This window comes from Cajanus cajan, chromosome 4 (genome assembly GCF_000230855.2).
Source record: "Cajanus cajan strain Asha chromosome 4, NIPB_CcT2T_4, whole genome shotgun sequence".
Lineage (NCBI taxonomy): Eukaryota > Viridiplantae > Streptophyta > Magnoliopsida > Fabales > Fabaceae > Cajanus > Cajanus cajan.
In genome coordinates, this window is record NC_138520.1 from 10,025,528 (window position 1) to 10,047,631 (window position 22,104).

The 22,104-nt window shown below is 32.1% G+C and overlaps 1 protein-coding gene across 1 annotated transcript; it reads left to right on the forward strand.

Annotated features, from left to right (window-relative positions):
- Positions 1–11,928: 11,928 nt before the first annotated feature.
- On the forward strand, positions 11,929–18,707 carry LOC109792139 (ArgH (DUF639)). Its single transcript, XM_020351521.2, has 10 exons — positions 11,929–12,094; positions 12,377–12,602; positions 13,185–13,286; positions 13,540–13,709; positions 14,847–14,980; positions 15,088–15,265; positions 15,774–16,329; positions 16,877–16,989; positions 17,136–17,388; positions 18,306–18,707. The coding sequence occupies exons 1-10, from the start codon at positions 12,033–12,035 to the stop codon at positions 18,528–18,530; spliced, it is 2,019 nt and encodes a 672-aa protein (XP_020207110.1). The 5' UTR covers positions 11,929–12,032; the 3' UTR covers positions 18,531–18,707.
- Positions 18,708–22,104: the final 3,397 nt, after the last annotated feature.

Below are 22,104 nucleotides of genomic sequence, written 5' to 3' on the forward strand. Positions count from 1 at the left end.
TCAATGTTTTGGTTAAAATGTAAAAAGTAAACAATACTCAAAAGTTGAATGATTAATCTACACTTTTATACTATTAATAAATGTGATGTGCTTTTTTCGATATATATTTTTTTTATTATTTTACTTCTATAACCTTCAAAAACACCTTTTTTTTTATTTAGTTTTTATTACACTACGATTAATTACTCAAAATCACTCACATTTGTTCTCTTATATTTTTAACTTCAATTAAAAGTGTCTTTTGTACTATAGTATTGTAGAAAGTGATGGTTAAACTGTTTTTTTTTTGTAATATATATTTCCATGAAAAAAAAAATATTTTAAAATTAATTATGTTTTAAAATCAATTTTCACTAATACAGGTGATTTTATATGATATTCAAAAAACATGTAGCGAAGTGAAGTAATCAAAACATGATTTATCAAAAAATTGGCAAAGAGGATATCTAGTGACAAGTGTGGATTGAAGTAGCAAGATTTCTTAACAGATTTCTCATTCCTCCCTGCGAATATGCAATTCTCGCTCCGCGTCACCCACGTCCCGTACATGCCTTCCGCGTCACTCTCGTCCCATACGTGCATGCTGCACTTCTTTTTTTTGTTTTGCATTCGGTTACCATTTAATCATTTTCTCTCTCTTACTTTTCATTCTCTGTATATATATCTCGTTTATAATCTTAATGTATGCAGGCTGCTATTGATTTATTCATCTCTTTTTACACTCCTTTTCTCTCATGCTAAAGTTTAATATGGTATCAGAGCTCTTCCATTGAAGAGCTCTGCTGCGCGTTTCTCCTTTCTCAAGCTACCATGGAGGAGGACTCTCATTCAATGTCTTTTCATAATTTCCTTTATCTTCATCCTAGCAAGAACCCAGCCACAGCACTTGTCTCACCTGTTCTTGATTCAACAAATTACCACTCATGGAGCAGATCCATACTTACTGCCCTCAGTGCCAAAAACAAAATAGAGTTTGTAGATGGAAGTGCTCCACAACCACCAAAATCAGACGTTACTTATCCAACTTGGAAACGATGCAACAATATGGTTGTCTCATGGCTTGTACACTCAGTTTCTCCTCCTATTCGTCAGAGCATTCTCTGGATGGATAAAGCAGATGAGATTTGGAATGATCTTAAATCAAGGTATGCCCAAAGCGACCTACTTCGTATTTCAGATTTGCAGCACGAAGCTTCCTCCATTCGACAAGGAGATCTTTCTATTACTGAGTTTTTCACAAAGCTCCGAGTTATTTGGGACGAGTTAGAAAATTTCAGACCCGATCCCACATGTTCATGCACCCAGAAATGTTCATGTAATGTTATTCCCACTATTGCACAAAGGAAACGAGAAGACCAAGCGATGCAATTCTTGCGTGGCTTAAATGAACAATACAGCAATGTAAAATCCCACGTTCTTCTCATGGATCCCATCCCACCAATCTCCAAGATCTTTTCATATGTTGTATAGCAGGAACGACAACTTCTGGGATCTAATTTTGTTGCCAATACCATTACGAAAACTGCCATTATCAATGCTGCCTCTTCTGTTACGTGCACTTATTGTGGTAAACAGGGACATGCTGAAAATGTGTGCTATCGAAAGCATGGCTTTCCCTCTAATCACGAAAACAAAACCAACAAAGGAGTGTCTAACCGCTCTGTCAAAATCTGCACTCACTGTGGGAGAAATGGGCATACTGTCGAAGTTTGCTATCGTAAGCATGGGTTCCCTCCAAGTTACAAAGCTCCCATTGGTAAAACCTCTATTGTTAACAGTACAGTGACTGATGAATGTAAAATCAATGATCAACAGCAAGCCACCATCACCCAGGATTATCGCTTCACTCCTCAGCAGTACCAAGTCTTGATGGGTTTAATACAACAGTGCACTAATGACAGCTCAGCTTCACCTTCTCCTTCCACCAACCATATTCATTCTGTTTCATCCTGTTCCACACAACCCTCACCACCTCCAGGTACAGTACCCTCTATATCTACTCACACAAAAATCTCCACCTCTTGGGTCATTGACTCAGGGGCCACTGACCATGTCTCTTCATCACTTTCAAATTTCTTCACATACAATTCTATTAATCCTATTACTGTCAAGCTTCCTACAGGTCAACACGTTCTTGCCACTCATGCTGGTGTAGTAAAATTCACTGACACTTTCTATCTAACTGACGTTTTGTTTATACCAGAATTTAAATACAACTTGATTTCCATCTCTAAGCTTGTCTCTTCTCTCGATGTGCAACTTATATTTTATTCTACACATTGTCTCATTCAGGACGTGAATACCAAAGAGAAGATTGGTACAGTTGATGTAGAAGTTGGTCTCTACACCATGACGGCTGCTGTTGTTCAACCTTCAATCCTGGCAACCATATATAATCCTGAATGGAGCATCCAAAACATTGATTTGTGGCATTTTCGCCTGGGACACTTGCCATATGACAAGTTACAATCTATGAAACAATCTTATCCATGTTTATATAGCAACAAACATTTCACGTGTAACATTTGTCATCATGCTAAACAAAAGAAACTGCCATTTCCTTTAAGTCACTCCCATGCATTACAATCTTTTGCTTTACTTCACATTGACATCTGGGGTCCCTGCTCAAAAACATCTATACATGGTCATCGTTATTTTCTAACCATAGTCGACGATCATACACGATACACATGGGTTTTTCTTATGGCTAGTAAAGCTGACACACGTAACTGTGTTACTAATTTCATTTCTCATATTGAAAACCAATTTGAAGCTCGTGTTAAAGTCATAAGAACTGATAATGGGGCTGAATTTTCCATGAATAACTATTTTGATTCCAAAGGTATTATTCATCAAACCACATGCATTGAAACCCCTGAACAAAACGGGATTGTTGAACGCAAACATCAGCATTTGTTGAATGTCACTCGTGCACTTCTTTTTCAATCCAATCTACCTCCTACGTTTTGGAACTTTGCCCTCATGCATGCTACATACATTATTAATTGCATTCCTACACCATTCTTGCAACATACATCACCTTTTGAAAAATTGAATGGCAAACCTTGTGACATTACCACCCTTCGTGTTTTTGGATGTCTCTGTTATGTTAGCACACTCAAAGCTCATCGTACAAAGCTGGATCCCAGAGCTAGTCCTTGTGTTTTTCTTGGTTTTCAACCACACACAAAAGGCTACCTTACCTTCAATCTTAATACCCGCAGCATTGAAGTATCTCGAAATGTTGTTTTTTATGAAAATCATTTTCCTTATTTCACTCAAGATACCCAATCTGCATCATCCACTCCTTCTCTTCCTACACCTTCCACCAGCAACCCCATGATTCACGACTACAATTTTTATCCCCCTTCACCTTCTTCTCACCCTCCTCATTCCCTTTCTTCACCAGAATCTCCAACTTCATCCCCTATTCCTAGTCGACCCACTCGTTCACGCCACCCACCCTCCTATCTACGTGACTACCATATGACTTTTACATCAACTGGACCATCATCATCTCCAGGTATTCGATATCCTTTAGACTCTGTCATTTCATATAATCGTTTATCTCATCCTTTCCGTCATTTTATTATGTCTATTTCCCTCCTCACCGAACCCAAATCTTATGCTGAAGCTTCTAAAAGTGACTGTTGGATTAAGGCTATGACAGATGAGATTACTGCCTTGGAAGCCAATAATACCTGGACTATTACATCCTTACCTCCCCACAAAACTGCCATTGGTTGTAAATGGATCTATAAAGTTAAACATCATGCTGATGGATCAGTGGAACGACACAAAGCGCGTCTTGTAGCTAAAGGCTACACACAACTTGAAGGTCTTGATTTCCTTGACACTTTTGCTCCGGTTGCTAAGCTAACTACTGTTCGTCTTCTTCTCTCTTTAGCTGCTATTCACAATTGGTTCCTCAAACAGTTAGACATCAATAATGCCTTTTTGCATGGAGATCTTAACGAGGAGGTATACATGCATCTTCCTCCTGGTTTAACCACCACTACACCGGGTCAAGTTTGCAAACTGAATCGTTCTTTATATGGCCTTAAACAGGCGAGTCGGCAATGGTATGCTCGTCTTTCCACCTTTCTCATGCAACAGGGGTTTCACCATTCATTTGCAGACCACTCTTTGTTTTTGAAGTTTAAAAATTCTGCCTGCACAGCCCTCTTAGTTTACGTCGATGATATTGTTCTTGCTGGGAATGATCTTACTGAAATACACCAAATTACGGCTCTTCTCCACAAAACATTCAAAATAAAAGATCTTGGAGACTTGACTTATTTTCTTGGTCTCGAAGTTGCTAGAAACAGTACCGGGATTCACCTCTGTCAACGCAAGTACACTCTTGATATTCTCTCTGATACTGGCATGTTAGCATGTTGTCCATCTTCCACCCCAATGGATTACAAAGCTGCTTTATCTTTTGATACTGGAACACCTTTAACTGATCCATCTGCATACCGCCAATTGATTGGCCGATTGATCTACCTCACCAACACACGTCCTGACATTACTCACGCTGTACAACACCTAAGCCAATTTGCTTCCAAACCTACCACCTCTCATCAGCATGCTGCCTTTCGTATACTTCGCTACTTGAAGCAAGCGCCTGGTCGTGGTATCTTTCTCTCTGCCAACAGCTCTCTCCAACTGAAATCTTTCAGTGATTCCGACTGGGCAGGTTGCATGGACACCCGTCGTTCCATCACAGGGTTTGCTGTTTATCTTGGACACTCACTCATCTCATGGAAATCCAAGAAACAGGCCACTGTCTCCTGCAGTTCATCAGAAGCAGAATATAGAGCTCTTGCGTCCACCTCCTGCGAAATTCAATGGCTCACTTATCTTTTAGAAGACTTTCGCCTCCAATTCATTCGGCCTGCTCTTCTTTATTGCGACAACCAATCAGCGTTACAAATAGCGTGCAACCAAGTGTTTCATGAGCGCACCAAACACATTGAGATAGATTGTCACCTTGTTCGGGAGAAAGTTTCAAATGGCTTACTCAAATTGTTACCCGTTTCTTCATCTGCTCAATTGGCTGATATATATACCAAGGCACTGTCTCCTTCTCGTTTCAACGAGTTGAATTCCAAGCTGGGAATGTCTGATATCTATTCCCAGCTTGCGGGGGGATCTTAACAGATTTCTCATTCCTCCCTGCGAATCTGCAATTCTCGCTCCGCGTCACCCACGTCCCGTACATGCCTTCCGCGTCACTCTCGTCCCATACGTGCATGCTGCACTTCTTTTTTTTGTTTTGCATTCGGTTACCATTTAATCATTTTCTCTCTCTTACTTTTCATTCTCTGTATATATATCTCGTTTATAATCTTAATGTATGCAGGCTGCTATTGATTTATTCATCTCTTTTTACACTCCTTTTCTCTCATGCTAAAGTTTAATAAGATTTTTTCTTGGAAGACATCATTTTCAATTTCATTGAGGAATTCCAAAGTAGTTAGCGTCAGTTATTAGAATTTTTTATAATTAACAACCATTTTTATATGTGTGTTGCTCATATTAAGTGTTTATTTTAATTCTTCTATTTTTGATACTCAAAGCAAGGTCAGTTGTAGAGGTCATAAAATATTTTGCATGAATTTCTCTGTGTACCAATTTGTCCATTCTCAAATGGCTTCTTCGAGAATAATGTGTATGTTCCCTACACCATTTTTCTTTAATGAATTTGTAGTTCTTTTCATTTATTTATCTCTTATTGCTGCATCTTTTCTTTTGTAATGGATTCTGATGTGATCTTTTCAATTGATTTATGCATGAATTGAGAATTAAAATGAGAATTAAGTGAGATATATTCAAAGTGCAAAATTTAAATAGGAAAAATTAACAAGTATTTGATTGAAAATTCTATTTATGAAGACTTCTATTTTAAAATTGGGGTTTTACACTATGGCATTAAACAAATTAATTCAATTAACCTTGTGTTCTTATGAGTTTCAATTGAAGGTGAATTAACTTATAGGCACTCTTAGTTTTATCTTTAAATGCGAAGAAGAGTATCTAATTAAATTAACCATTTATTCTCATGGTGCTTATGATCAATTAGGCACTCTATGTTAATTTGTTTAATTTAGTCTCTTAAGATTAATTCTACTTTTGTGAATTAAAATCATAAATTCCTTAAGGTTTTAGAATTATTAGCTCACCTCTCATTTCATCCCCTAGTCACTAAAATATAATTAAATGTTGGTCAATTCATTCAACACAAATAGAACAATAGAAGGAAATAAAACAAAAGGACAATAATCACACAAGGATTACAAAAAATAATTCAAAGTTCATGGCTAACACCCAATCCTAGAAATAGAGAGGATTAATCATGGCTAATCATGGAAACAAGATAGAATTATAGAAACAGAAACATCAAACTTGAAAAGTAGAAGCAAACAAACTAATAATTTAAGTTTTTGTTCTTTCAAAATTGTCATCATTCCTGATCTAGTCAAAAGTGGATAAAAACCATTGAGACTAGTTATTTAAAACCTAAAATTTCTTTTGGGTCCAATCCCAACAAAGTAAGAAAATAAAATAAAAATATAATAAAATCTTACTTGCACCACTAGATTATCACTACAAGAAATATTACATATAGTAATATACAAAAAAATGTCAATATAGATACAATATATGTATGTATAAATCTATTTGTATATACTTCTGCACAATTTTAGTGTTGATTTTAAATGTGATTTAATATATATTACATGTCACTATAACCTATATGTACATTTTTTTAACAATTATGAGAACATAATTGTAGGTTAAAATAATTTTTAGTAATAAATATAGTATCACTATAGGGTGCTACTACAAGGGAAATTTTTGTAGTGTGTGGTGACCACCAGCAAGGGTGATAGATTCTACTTTATTATGGTCTATCTAGGAAATTCCCCATGAGGTTGTCATGGTTACCACCAAATGGTGGTTGCTTTGGCCTTATGATATGTTCTCTAGGGAATTCACCACCAAGTTAAGGGTGACTAGTGTTAGATGCTACTGAGTCTAGCCTTATAATGTGTTCTTTAGGGAATTCACCACTAAGTGTGGCGTGTGATTGACAGTCACCAAATGGTGGTGATTGTTGTCTAAAAAGGAATAATATGTTTCAAAATAGCTTTCAAGGGTCTTCATATTCCTCCTAAGGCTCCCAAGTCCTTAAATTCCTAATCTTTTAATCAAAATCACTTGGAGAAAAACTATATATCTAGTCACAAAAGCATAAAAAAAGTCATACAAATGAAAAAACTAAGAAATATGCATGAATTTAATCCTAATTTAGCAATAAATTAATGTATACTAAGTACAAAATGTATACAAAATATGCAATAAAATAATGTTTCAATGTACAAGGTCAATTATTTAGGAGACATTAGCTTAACCAATAATTTCTTTTGGATACCATTAGGTTTCTTCGAGAAGAAAGGACTTCGTGGATGGGTTTTATTGTTGTATACTTGGGGAACAAAGGCTCTTTAACGTCTAAGGAAGAGACAATAAAGGTTGTTAAAGAGACTGCCTATTTTACTACAATCAAAGGGAGACATTATCGATAAGGCTTTAGTGCACTATTGTTGCAATGTTTGATGCTTGCTTATGGAGAAAAGAAAAACACTAGAAAGGAAGATTGAATAGCATCAATTAAAATTTCAACACTTCTTTCAAAACAATGAAGTAATAACAAGATCTTTTGAATGTAGACAAAAAGTTAAAAGAAAGAATACATAACAGTTTTTTATTAGTTTATCTCAACTATTAAAACTATATCTAATTCTTAATCAAGTCGATCAAATTTCACTATTTTTTTTACAAAAATATATTTTTTCACAAACTACTTCTATTTTAACCTAAGTGTTCTTTGACTTGTCTCTTTTAACAACTATCCAAATATTCTTTCAATACATAGTCTCTTTTAACAACCAAGTATTATTTTATAGTCAAGTCTCTTCAAGCTTTAACAACCAAGTATTTTTTTACAATCAAATCTCTTAAGACTCAAAGCAATAACATGAAGTTAAAACTAAGAAATCATTATGTTATTTTATCTTACTATCAAAATGTGATACAACCAATTAAGTACACAATTTTTTACAGAAATAATGTAATGAATTTTACAAATGATATTCTATATATGTTTGTGCATGTATCTCTCTATCTGCATATCTTTATTCTTTTTGAATCTCCAAGTTTCTTTATATAGGAACTTCATGAAGATGGTCATTGTCAATCCTTAAGTGTCTCTCACAGACTTATTTTGTTTATCTTCGTATTTGTTCCTTAAGGAGGGAAGTGTCTATTGGTGCACTAAATGTGAGCATTAAATGTGTTTCACCAAATTGTCACTTCTTATATGATAAAGGAAGTTGCTTATCACCTTTATGATACCAAAAAGAGGGACACATGTGTGTGTCAATCAGAAACAACTTTCGAATGCTTTAAGGGATTTGGTTATCCTTTTTTTATGCAAAGTATATATGTTTTTGTTCCTTTTTGAAGTGTGAATACTAAAGAAATTTTTTATTCCTTTTAATCCGTTAAAGAATAACATAAATATAAATGATTTGGTTATAAACCATCATTAACAATATATAATAAATGTTTTTTCCTAATAGACTAAATGATTTGTCTAAGAGGCTTAATGCCAAAACAACCAATTGTCTTATCATTATTAGTCTTATAGTATGATCTGAAAAACTTTTCTCTTAAAAAGATGTTTGAGTTTATTATCATTAAAACTTATACTTTGAAAGATCTAAGATCATCTTTTGACTTAACATTGTCCAAGTTGAATATGTTGTTAAGGAGATACTTGAAGGCATATATTGGAGGTAGAACTTTAGCCAATAAAGTTTTGCAAAAATGTGAAGTTTTTCCTTTTACAAGCAAAGAAATGAGGCTATGTATCATTCAGTGGGTGTGAGTAGTATGCATGTCTAATGTTTCAAAATTCAAATTGTGGAACAAAATGGAATACTCACTACCAGAAATGTTACATATAGTGACACACACATAATGTCACTATAGACATAATATATATATATGTATAAATCTATTTGACATATAACTACGTATAATTTTAGTTTTGATTTTGAATGAGATTTAACAACATATATCATGTGCCACTCTAGCCTATATCTACATTTTTTTAACAATATATTAACATATATTGTATCTATAATATAGGTAAAAGTAACTTTTAGTGATAAATATATATGTCACTATATAGTGTGTCATTATATAATAATTTTTTTTGTAGTGACTTGCCAATGATCTTACACATGGTGCAAACACATTAAATGTGTGAATTCCTAAACGATGTTTTGGTTGCATTTCAACATATTTTGTTAAAGGCATTAATATTCACATAAGTTAATTGACCAACCTAGGTATGACTTTCCTATCTCTTCGTGTTTGCTAAGACTTGAGATTGGGGAGCTATGTGCTCTTAGGTCGATAACCAATTGGCCTAAGCTTTACTTTCTAGTCTCTTTGTCTTTGGTGAAAAATTTAAGACATGGGGTTGTATACCTTCTTAGATTGATAGTCAACTAACACAAACTTTACTTTCCAGTCTTTTCACTTTGTTTAAAAACTTGAGACTAAGAAATTATGTACCTCATAGGTTGAAAACTAACTATCATCCCATGCTTTACTTTCTAGTCTTTTTACCTTTGTTTAAAGACTTGAGATTTGTGTACTCTTTTAGTTCAATAATCGATCAACAAAAGCTTTACTTCATAATCTCTTTGCCTTTTTTTAAAGACCTGAGAATAAGGAGTTGTGACCAATCCAAGCTAACACAATTACATCACCAATCAACCCATCATTAATTTAGTCCTTAAAGTATCATCATCTCTCCTAAATAGACCTCAAACTAATATAATTATATAATTAATCCCTAAAGTATTTTTGTCTCAATAATTAGTCCTTATATATATTATTTTTATTTTTTAATTCCTATAGTTCCATAAAATTAATTTCTATAAAAATAGACATCATAACTAAAAAGGAATAAAAACAATATATACATAAAGACTAAAATAAAATACTTTTTTATTGTAAAAACTAAAAGGTGAAGCTTATAAAACAATATAAACCAAAAGAGTAATTAAACTTATATTTTCCTAGCATTGAAGGACTAATAAAAAAAAATCAATAATTATGGTACTATATAACAGAATTTTTAATACTTAAAGACTATTTTTATAATTCTATTAGTTTAAAGATTATTTAGAAAAGAAAGTGATACTTCCTAAATCGATGAGTTACTCATAATAATAATTATATCATATAATAAGTAAAGATATCGTTATGGTAATTCAATTATTCATGATATACAATAAACCTAAAGAAATAAAAACCGATCCAAATTATTAATTAAGGATAAAATGGTGAAAGATGAGGCAAGGCAAGACAACTATATAAAATGGTGAAAGATGAGGCAAGGCAAGACTACTATATAAAGAGGTATGCTAGACATAAGTGTATTTTTTACTTTTACTCTTAAATGCTTGTTTACTTTTTACTACAAGAAAAATCAGGATTATTTACATAAAAAAATCGTTGATAAGCATGAAAATTTATAGATAAGTTTTAATTATTTACAGATTATGTACAATAAAAAATCTGTAGGTAATAAAATCATAGATAATTTTATATACGAAAAGTTACTCTTGAATATTTGTCAATAGAACTATCTTTGAGCACGTATATTCATGTATAACTAGATACATAATTAAGAGGTATTGAAACATGTTAATTATAACATGAATCAAAGGAAAAATTTTGTTTTAATCTTTTCTCCAAATATCACTTGTAAATTTATCATATAGAATCCACTTACCAATTTTTTTTAATAAAAATATTACATTTGACTCAACTTTTATTATTCAATTAATTTTATCTTGGTTTGAGAAATAAAATAAGAGTTTCTTAAATTATAAAAATTATTAAAATTAAAACATTATATATCTCTATATTTATTTAAAAATATTTAAAAATTATTAATATTTACTGAATCAATCCGTATTATATCTAATCTTCAAAACTTAAAATATTAGATTTATAAAAATAATTAATTTTTAATATTATTTTTATTATTTAAAAATAAAATAGTAAAAAATTATGTTTACAAAATAGAAAATCACTTTTATATATTTGTATAGATTAAAAATTATTTATCTCAAATTTTTAAAAAAAATTTAAAAAAATATTTAACTCATAAAATATTTTAAATTATACAAAATATTTACCTTAAAACCAGGGAAAATAGTCTCGTTGTTGCTTAAAAAATAAAAAATAATAATAAAAGTAGATGATACAATTAAAAAATTGTACAATTAGTTTTATAATAGTGAATATTTATATATACTAGTAAGATTGAAACTATTAAAAATAAAAATTAAATAATAAAAATATATTAATTTAATTAGTATTATAAGTACTTTATTAATTTTAAGTTGTTAAATTTAATAAAAAAATATTATTTCTTTTATTTTTAAAATAAAAGGGCATGATAATAAAAAAAATTGTAGAAATAAAGATAGTTACTAAAATATATATATATATATATATATATATATATATATATATATATTCTTTATATATTAGTTGAGAGGGAAACAAATTCAAAAAAAATGTAGACACTAAAAGATAGTAGTTATCTTTATTAATTACCATATTAAGAATTAAGAATTAAAAATATATTTAAATTACAAAATAATTTTGCATGATACCGGAATATTCTTTGGAAAGAAAACAAGCTTGTATCGGCATGGAGAATGAAGAGGGAACCATGTGTTGCATGACTACGTTGCATGTCCATTACACGTGGCCACTAATGAGCCTTTCCACGTATCACCCCTCTCTTCTATTACTATTAGACCAAACCTTTCCATTTTCGGTGCCTCATTGCATTTCATTTCATTTTATTTTACTCACTAAAAGAGAGAGGACACCGTAGAGAGGAAGAGAGAAACCGCAACGTACGTACGGTTATGGCGATGAAACTCAAGTATCTGTCTTCCATTGGCCAGGACGTCATCATGAGATGTGCACAGTAATCTCTCTCTCCACTTTTATAGCCTCCTCCTACATTTCCTCATGAAATATAATAATCTTATACAATGTTGTTAGAATCATAGCACAACATATCTATATATATATAGTGTTCTTTTAATTTTCTCCATGTTGGTGTAGTTGCTTTCCTTGGTGAAGCCAATTCCATATTGTTTTCTTATGTCTATGCATGTGATTAGAGGAACAAGATCATGAAATGCAAACAAACATATTAGTTATCTATTAAATTAACTAAGTCTTTGTTTGTTTGTTTGTTACTTAGGAAACTGGACACTTCGGTAGAGAAATTGGTGGAAGATTTTGAAGGAGGATGGAAGCCTGACACGGAAGACTATTGCAAAAAATTAGTTGAATTTTGCAGTGGGAAGACACTGAGTGAAATGTGCCACAATATAGAGGGAAACATCAATGATGGCTCATTTAGCAGGTTAACATATGACATGATGCTTGCGTGGGAGAAACCTAGCTATTACGACGAAGAGCCCAAGGTGTGCATATGATCACTCACTCACACATTATTTCTTTTGGGACAGAATATATAGATATAATCTAATATCAAAATACCAACTCCAATCAAGGTAAAAAAAAAATTGGAGATTTGCTGATAGCTGATAATTTTAGTTATGTTCACCGAGTGTGATTTAATTTGAATAAGCCAACAAATAGTAGGATTATTTTATCTTTCTTTTTATGTATGTTTGTTTCAATGTACATACTGACACTCAATTATCAAAGCCATTAAAATGGAGATATTCGAGATATTTGATGAATTACCAAATTCTGTTGATATAAGTGAGGTTACATTAGGAACTGAACATTAGCCTAGGATCTGCTCTCGTTTAATCTGAACTTCAGCATTATCACCTTTCATATCTAAATAAGATTTTGATATAAAGCTTTTGTTTTGTGTCTACTCCTGTTATTACTGTGTATATTGCACTTTCCGAGTGAAGCAAGCAGGGATAGCTTCAGCGTATTTTGTAGATTTTGATGTGATTTTTCCTCACAATGCAAGTAATGGATGTTACACAAACAGGCACTTAATCAGATGAGGCTTTTGATCTTTGCAGGAGCATGTAGCAAAGGAGAAAGAAGACAAGAAGATAACTTTGAATTCTACTCCAGAACAAGATGATATACCTCTTTTCTATTCAGACATCATGCCCCTCCTTGTAAGAGAATCTTCTCCCTTTTATAAGCTTCCCCCCTTTTTTTGTTTTTTAGTTTCAAGCATAAGTTTGAATTCCAGCCTTCTGCAGGTCTAGTCTTTGAATATTCTCTTCACAAGGATGTTTGTTGTTTTTTGCATTTGAACCAAACCAATACATTTTTGGTTTGTGTAGATATTTTCAATTGTAACAGAGATCACTCTTATTAAGTACATTTTTGTTATCCAATCATATAATTCATAAACTGTCTTGCCAGGTTAATGATGAGCCCAATGTTGGAGAAGATGCATTTGTATGGTTGGGATCATTAGTACCATTAGTTGCAGATGTGGCAAATGGAAGATTTACTTTTGAAACTCTAACAGCACCTACAGGCTTCCGGCTACATTTTCCAGCATACGACTTGTTCTTGAAAGAAATAGACAAGTAATGTATCGATCTGATAAAAGATCTTTTCCTGGTCCATCTTCATGAATTTGGAGTTCATAAGTATAAATATAATAGCTTGGAAAATCCTCCGATGCATTTTAGGCTTCATTTGGAATGCTGTTTAACAATATCTCTGATTAAGAATATGATGGCTATCTTGGATTATTTGATATCTGAAAATATAAGATATGCAGGAAATTAGTTATCCAAGTTGTCTCTAGGGTCTACAAACTATTTTTTTTTGGTGGAATAAAAGATATAAAAAAGAGAGAGATAATAACATAACTTGATTAGGGAACTATTTAATATTGTTAGATTTATAAAACCAATCTGGTGTCTTTACCTAACAATTAAGCTTTCAAGAGGATTAGTTTTTTGACATTTAAGTATTTGATCCGTACCTCCAATTTTCTAATAAAATATCAATTTCAGCAAGGTATAGTTGGCCTGTGCATTATCCATGATTTAAGCACCACAGGCTCTTTCATGAGTGAGTCTATTAGAGATATAAACCGAAAGATGATCCTTTACTAAAAATTTTAATGTTTTTCTAGAGAGCTTGTTCTTTGACAAGTCTGTGTATTGACTTGAATAAAATTACTTACGTTGTGATTGGCTCTATTTCCTTATTAAAAGAGAGTATTAAAAAGTGAGGATTGGTTTCATTAGACAAAAGGGGGAAATTTTATTCTTTCTGGAAAAATGGATGCACTAACTTATCAGGTAAAGGCCAATATCCTTGGAGAGAAATAGATCTGTTTTATTTCTCTTTCCCTGGCTACTAGATTAGATAAACCGTAAACGACACATGCCATTGTAATGGTTATGATAATATTGAATTGTTGGTTATAACCATTTACCTTTATATGGATAATATAAAACTCTGCACTCAGAACTTCCTAATGATTGTATGGTGGATGGAACAATAATTTGAATTTTGTAGTCTATTAAAAGGTAGGATTACTTCAAGATTTTTGACTTCTACAACAAGTAAGAACTCCTTTCAGCCTCTTGGACAGGGTTGACTTTAATGCTATAACCAGAACAGGCATCTTGATATAAATCAAAATTCATATGCAATAGAGGAAGTCCAAATTCTTATTATCATTTATTTTTGAATTTGTGATTCCATAGGTGCATACGACATGTGCAGAAACAGGCAACACCAAATGGGGTGGAATTGGCTGAGGATGAATATATATTACATGTAGATGGAACAGCCAGCACTCAGAGAGTAGTTCGCCACATAGGATCAACAAGTTGGCCTGGTCAGTTGTTTGGTCTATCTGATCATTAATTTTATTAATGGATAGAATTTAGAAAACTAATTTTTTCCATATAAAAATGTAAATCTTGCTTTGGTTTTAATTGGCAGGTAGGCTTACTCTGACAAATTACTCTCTTTATTTTGAGGCTTCTGGAGTAATAAAGTATGACGATGCTATCAAAATAGACCTCTCCAAGAATGTTGAGCAGAGTGTTAAACCTGTTGCCACAGGTCCATGGGGAGCTCAACTTTATGACAAAGCCATAGTCTATGATTCAACTGATTTGTAAGGGCATTAGAATAGCAGTTTTAATTTCTGGAGTTGTGTGTGTTAAAAATGCACATTAAAATAACCGGTAGGGATTCAATCTGCATAAAATATAACATATTGCATGCTGGGGTGTTGTTTACTGAAGCACTTGGCTTCTGACTTCTAAGATTTCAGCGAGGTATCCCTTAAAGTTTCCGACTGAAGCTCAAACCTCAAACTTACCACCACAATTTTTTAAATAAAAATAATTCTTGAATAACCATAGAATTTGTCGAAATCTATATGGTATCTGATGTGTATCATAATGGACTAAACTAAAAAGCTTAGGAACTTGACCAATCAACATCTTGCTCTATAATTTCTCGAGTGTTATACTTTTTTTTATGGCTTTTACATAGTCTTATATATTATCTTGGTTCTGATTAAGCTTATTCGTACCACCTCAATTTAATATCAAATATAGAAATATCTAATCTTCACTTCTGTTACTAATGTGAATAACTTTTTCTTCTCAACTTTCTAGATCAGAGTCATTAGTACTAGAGTTTCCAGAGCTTACAAGTTCTACAAGACGTGATCATTGGCTTGCACTAATAAGGGAAATAATGTTTCTCCACCAATTTTTATCAAAGTACGAGATTAAAAGCTCAATACAAACATGGGAGATGCATGCAAGGACAATATTGGGAATCATAAGGCTGCATGCAGCAAGAGAAATGCTAAGAATATCACCACCTGTCCCAACAAAATTCTTAATATTTTCCCTATATAGTGAGATACCGAAGGGAGATTATGTGCTAGAAGAGCTTGCTGATAGCCTCAAAAAGGGCAATAATGGACAGTCATGTACTGCAAGTTCTATCCTTGGGAGTATGAACATCTCTAAGACTATAGTTTCTGATGAAATAATAGATGCGACTGGTGAAGCAGAAGAAAGTTTTATTGTTGTAGACGATGGTCCTGCATTGGAGACTGCTATCCAACAATCTAGGGAGGAAGAAAAGGAACTTCTCATTGCTAAAGCTACGACTGAAGAATTAAAGGAGGAAGGAGTCACTGACAGTGTTTTGGTTCTAACGGTAAGGAATTAACCTAAACTCATTTGTATCCTCCATTGCTTAAATCTATTAAGCAGTAGCACATGATTGTTCAAAAGAGTTGTTTCTTTGTAGCAGAAAGTATATGTTATGCCTTTCTATAAATTTCTTTTGTGATTTGGGGAATGGGATGACAGAATAATTAAGAGTAAATTACACTCACACTCCTTGAAATTTATTTTCTGAGATTGTACATAATTTTTTTTAACGTTAAGGGACATGGAACATAGTTTAATGTTTTTCAAACAATTAAAGAAGTTAGGGTAATGTCTAAGCGATGTCCATATAATGTTTTTCATACAAATGAGGAAAACAGAGGTTTAATGTAGGGGTAAACCTAAGGAGTGTCAATATAATTTACTCAATTATTAAATTGTAGGTTATGGTATGCTTCAAAAGTTCTTTAAGATGTTTTTTAACTAAGTCATTTGAGAAACAGATTTCAGAATTGTCCTAAAACAGAAAGAAAGGCCTCATTGGTGTGTTTGGAGTTGAGTCTTAATCAGAGTTTACTGATTTCATTATATAGGAACTACTAAAGCCATTTAAAAATGTGGTCCCTTGGTTTCAAGAAATCTTCACATGGAAAAGGCCAATGAATACTCTTGCTATTCTTGCTGCATCCCTGATGATCACCTATATGTAAGTTTTTATTTCTTGTTTATTTACTCTTCTTTTTCTTTTATATATACCTGTCAAATTGTGTTGGATACATAAAAAATTTCCATGTCCATGAGTGAGCTTTTCTAGATTGAATGTATGCAAGTAACATCACGAGGATAATGCAGGGAATGGGTAGGCAAGGCATTTGCAGCTTTCCTGATTTGGACAATAATAAAGATGATTGACACAAGACGAAAAAAGATTCATGAGAAATGCAACGAGATAGTAATCAGTAGAGCCAGTATGGCTTCTGACCAGTCTACGGTGGACAGCATTGTCTCAGCCCAACAAGGATTGTACAGTGTTTATGAGAGGATGCAGATAGCAAACATAGCAATGCTAAAGATATGGTCAATACTCATTTCAAAGGCTGAAAAGGTACTTTTCTTGTAAGATTTTTTTCAACAGTTAACAAGATCTTGGTGAAGATTGATCCCAACATATAAAAGATGCCTTTTTAGAATGGTGTCATTGTGAACTCAAACTAATATTTCATTCATCAATCATCATTTGGTCATGAATTTGATATAATGGTATTTTGAGGTGTGTAACAGCAGCAGTCACAGATATATCACCGAGAACGTGAATTTGATATAAAGGCCAAAGTTTCTTTTATAATTATGATTTCTTTACAAAATAAATCTTGCCTACAGAGGGACCTGTCCTTAGTATTTATTTATTTATTTATTTATTTTTACTTGTTTCTGCTTCCATGATAGAACTATATACTTTTGGATACATGTGTATGCAAGAGAATAATGCACGTTAGGAAGATATTATTTGACACACTTTTTCTAACCTACTTTCCATTATTAGGTGAATTTTATGTGGGTTCTACTAGAAGACTTGAGATCACATACTATTTAGTGAGACCCGTGGAAATTCACCCTATAATAGTGTGTGGAAAGGAGTATGTCAAGTACTATTTCTTTTAACTTGGGTTTGGGCTAGATCTGACTTAACTCTAGATCTAACCTAACTCTACGAAATCAGGATAAAGATTCTTTTATATTTTAGTCTTACATTGTTACCTACTTATATACTTTATTTCTGGCCTATATGAAGATATAAGGCTTAGTTTTTTCCGGGCATTCTTATTTTGGTATATAATCTATAATGACTAGAGTGGGGTAACAAATGTAAATTCCGATGCTTTGTGAATAAACTTTTGTTCTTTTGTATATGAGATGTGCATCACAATTTGACAATTGTTGTTGGTTTTGCTCCTCCTATCCTATAATGCTGTTACAATTTATGATTGTTTTTATTTACTAACATCGTTGTTCTTGTGGCAGCATGCAAATTTAGTGATGGTGGCAATGGGTGGGTTGGCGATCTTATTGGCTGTAATTCCAATCAAATTCTTCCTCATGGGTCTCATTATCCAAGGCTTCACTATGACATTAGGAAAGTCCTCCTCTGGAACAGGGAATAGACGGTTGAAGGAATGGTGGGATTCAATACCAATCGTTCCAATTCGTGTAGTGGACGAGGTTCCCAACACTACTGGTGCTAAATAGCTTTTACTCACTTTTGCTTAATAGATTTTCTTGTGTGAGTTTAATATATATGTAGCCTTTGCCCCCACAACAACAAACTTTGGTACACGGGGAACTGGTTAGTGTACATGGCAATGGATAAGAGTAAGACACTGAAAATACATGTATAAATAATAGTTGAGCTTGTTAATTGTTTCATTGCATTTCTTGCTTGTATGGTTTTCATTGCATTTCTTGCTTGGATAAATATTGGGGCTTGGGGCTTCTCTCGAGATCAAACATGTTACATTCCAAATTTTCTAAACATATTATCTATTTTAACTATGCTTGCATTTTTATTGAGAGATACGATATATCTTTTTTTTTTATAAAATTGATTTATGTGAAAGATATTATCTATTTTAACTATGTTTGCATTTTTAACGAAAGATACAATATATATTGATTTATGTTAAACATATTATATTTCAATCCTTCAATATACAATACTAAATAGGTAGAAAATTTTTACTAATCTTATTTATACTTTTGAAAGTAGGTACAAAATTTTTACTAACCTTATTTTTATTTTTTATTTTTCCTTTGTTATTGTCTCTAAACGTTGCTGTTCCTTCCTTCATGAGATTGGTATAACAACATAGGGTTTTTCTTTTGTCATGTGTCCTGAATAACTATTTTGTGTCTTGAATAACTATTTAGGTACCAGTGTGAATTTTTTTTTCCACCAAGAATATTTGTAATAGAAATTATTTGAGACTTTGGTATTTAATTTTTTTTTTTTGGTTTTTTTTCTAGTATCCTTGACCTTAGATTTGCTTTTCTATATATGTTTACTTTGCATATGTTCAAAGGATGATTAATCTTTCCACAGGTCTTATAAAAAAGAATAGTCTCAGTCTTAGGTTTAGAATATATAATATTTTAGATTTTTAAATCAAATCACAGACCACTTTTCTCTAATGGGTTCTTTTATGTGTTAAAAGCATATTTAGAGGATCCATCTACAAATTTAGCAGAGTTGTATATTTTCAGCTTTGTAATATTGTAATCTCAAGTAGTTCATTGTTTATGATCTTGTTTTATTATAATCTCAAGTAGTTCATTGCAATGATCTTGTTTTTGAAAGTTTAAATCTCTTTGATAGCGTTTAACAGATCTTTTTGAGGTTTGACATTTTTTATATGTAATAGTTTACATTTTTTCTTTAAATTTCTTGTACCAAAATTGACAGACTATAAATATGTTTTAAATTTATATGTCTAAGTTTTTTATACCAATTTTATCTTTCATCTTCTTTGGAGACTAAACATGTCAAGGTTTTGTTTGCCTATATTTTCTAGACTAATCTTATAAAGATTATTCTTTCTGTAAACAGTAAAAAGTACAAATCCATCATTTTGCTTGACTATACATATATTTTTGTAGAAAGACACAGTATATTCATTATCACAAAAATTAACTTATTGGAGTTCTTATCAAACTTACCTTTATCTATGATTTTTCCTTTATCATTGGCTATTAACAAGATTGTTTCTTCATGAAGTTGGAGGTCTAAGAATATAAACATTTTTCCCATCATGTGTCATGAACATCCATTTCTAAGAACTAACGTGAATCATCTCTTTTTCCCACAAAGGATATTTACAATAAAAATATTTTGAGACTTTAGTACCTAAATTTTTTTTCCCTCTTTTGTTAGTACCATTGACCTTATATTTGTTTCTCTATTTTTGTTTACTTTTGCATCTATTAAGAGAATGATTACTCTTTCCACATATGTTATAGAGAATAGTCTCAAGTTTAGAATGTGATGTTTCAGATTCTAAATCAAATCCAAGACCACTTTTATCATATGAGAGTCTTTTATGCTATAAAAGTATATTCAATTGTGAGAATTCATCTACAAATTTAGTAAGGTGCTTTGTATATAGTCAAATTGCTTATGATCTTGTTTTTGAGGGTCTGAATTTCTCAAGTAGTATTTGACATATCATTCTTGAATGTTATTTTTGTTTGTAATAGTTTACTTTTTTTCTTTAACTTTTTTGTATTCAAGAATGATCATGGGAGAGTTTGTTAGGATAGTTTCACATGACACCTCTTCTTCATCATAATTATCAAAAGGATAAGAAATAGAGTCAGAATTCACATCCAATCTTGTATAGGATGTATTTATCATTAGACAAATGTTGACATTTTCATCTATTGAATTGTGCTATCTAGATCCTCCTAGGTTGCCATTAAACATTTTCTTTATCTTCTTTTCGTTGGTCATCACTTTTTGAGTCTAGGATATTCAACCTTTATATGTCTATATTTCTTACACTTAGCAATTGGCCTCTTTGTTGTATTCTTAAACATGTTCCTTGTACATGTCCTTTTTTGTGTGGAAGCTATTCAGTCTTCCTTTTTTTTTAGCATGTTCTTAAACTTTTTTAACATGAGATAATCATTATCTATGGAATTTTCAAAACTTTCATTTGAGTTGTTATGTTCTAGTTTGACTTTTAAAACCTTGTCTTTGTCTTTCCTTTTATTGGTTAGAGCAACATAATCATTTGGCTTGAGATGATCCCTATTGTTCAAATGGAATTCATGAATTCTTAGGACTCTTAAAAATTAATCTAGAGTAAGAATTTTGAGATCATGAGCCTTTGATATAGTAGTAGTCTTTGGTTCTTAGGCCTTTGGGAGACTATCCAAAATTTTAAGATTATCCGGAGCTTTGAAAAACTTAGTTCCTAGGATTTTAACCCATTAAGAATAGTTTGGGATCTTTCAAATATTTCATCAATAATTTGGTTTTTCTTCATAGATAATAACTTATAGTGTCTTTAAATAGTAATATTTCATCCGAGCCTAACATCTTCAGCACCCTCATGAGTTCTTTCCACATTTCTTTAGCAATTTTGTAGCTACATAATTTTTTGTATTTTGTTCTAGATAAAGAGGAAGTCAAGGTGTATCTTACTTTGGTGTTGAGTTGTAGAGTATTGTAGTTATCTTGCATGTACTCATTCTTTGCTTTTTTAACTTCAAAATCAGCTTCTATGATGATTTTTCAAGCTGATGTTAGGTGGACTTGATGAACATCTCCACCTTGTCCTTCCAATATGGGTAGTCTTTCTCATTAAAGGTTGGAGAACTTGTCCTTTAGGTAGGTATTGACCCTTACTACTTTATATATTAGGATATTTTTCTTTAGCATGATTATTAGATGTTCAATCTCGTCAAAGGTTGAGCTTTAATATCAAACTATGGAGAAAAGAGAGATACTAGAAGGAAGGTTAACTAATGTCAATTAAAAATTCACATTTTTTTCAAAATAACCAAGTAGTATCGTAATTTTAGGAGTGTAGATGAAGAGATATTTTATACTAGTTTATCTTAACCACTAAGACTACGTCCTTTAATCAATCTAATCAAGTTTTACTATCTTTTATAAAGATACAAGTATTTTTTTATAAGTCACTTTTGACTCAATCTAAGTATTTTTTTACTTGTATCTTCAAGCAACTACTTAATTATTTGTTATATATAGTCTCTCTAAGCTTCAAAAAATTAGGTATTTTTTTATAGTTAAGCCGCTTCAAGC

Bases quoted from the DNA above. Each gene is read 5' to 3' on its own strand.
- LOC109792139 (XM_020351521.2), top strand. From the start codon at position 12,033: ATGGCGATGAAACTCAAGTATCTGTCTTCCATTGGCCAGGACGTCATC. The intron at 12,095-12,376 runs GTAATCTCTCTC...TTTGTTACTTAG, and splicing joins GTCATCATGAGATGTGCACA to GAAACTGGACACTTCGGTAG. The intron at 13,710-14,846 runs GTAATGTATCGA...GTGATTCCATAG, and splicing joins TTCTTGAAAGAAATAGACAA to GTGCATACGACATGTGCAGA.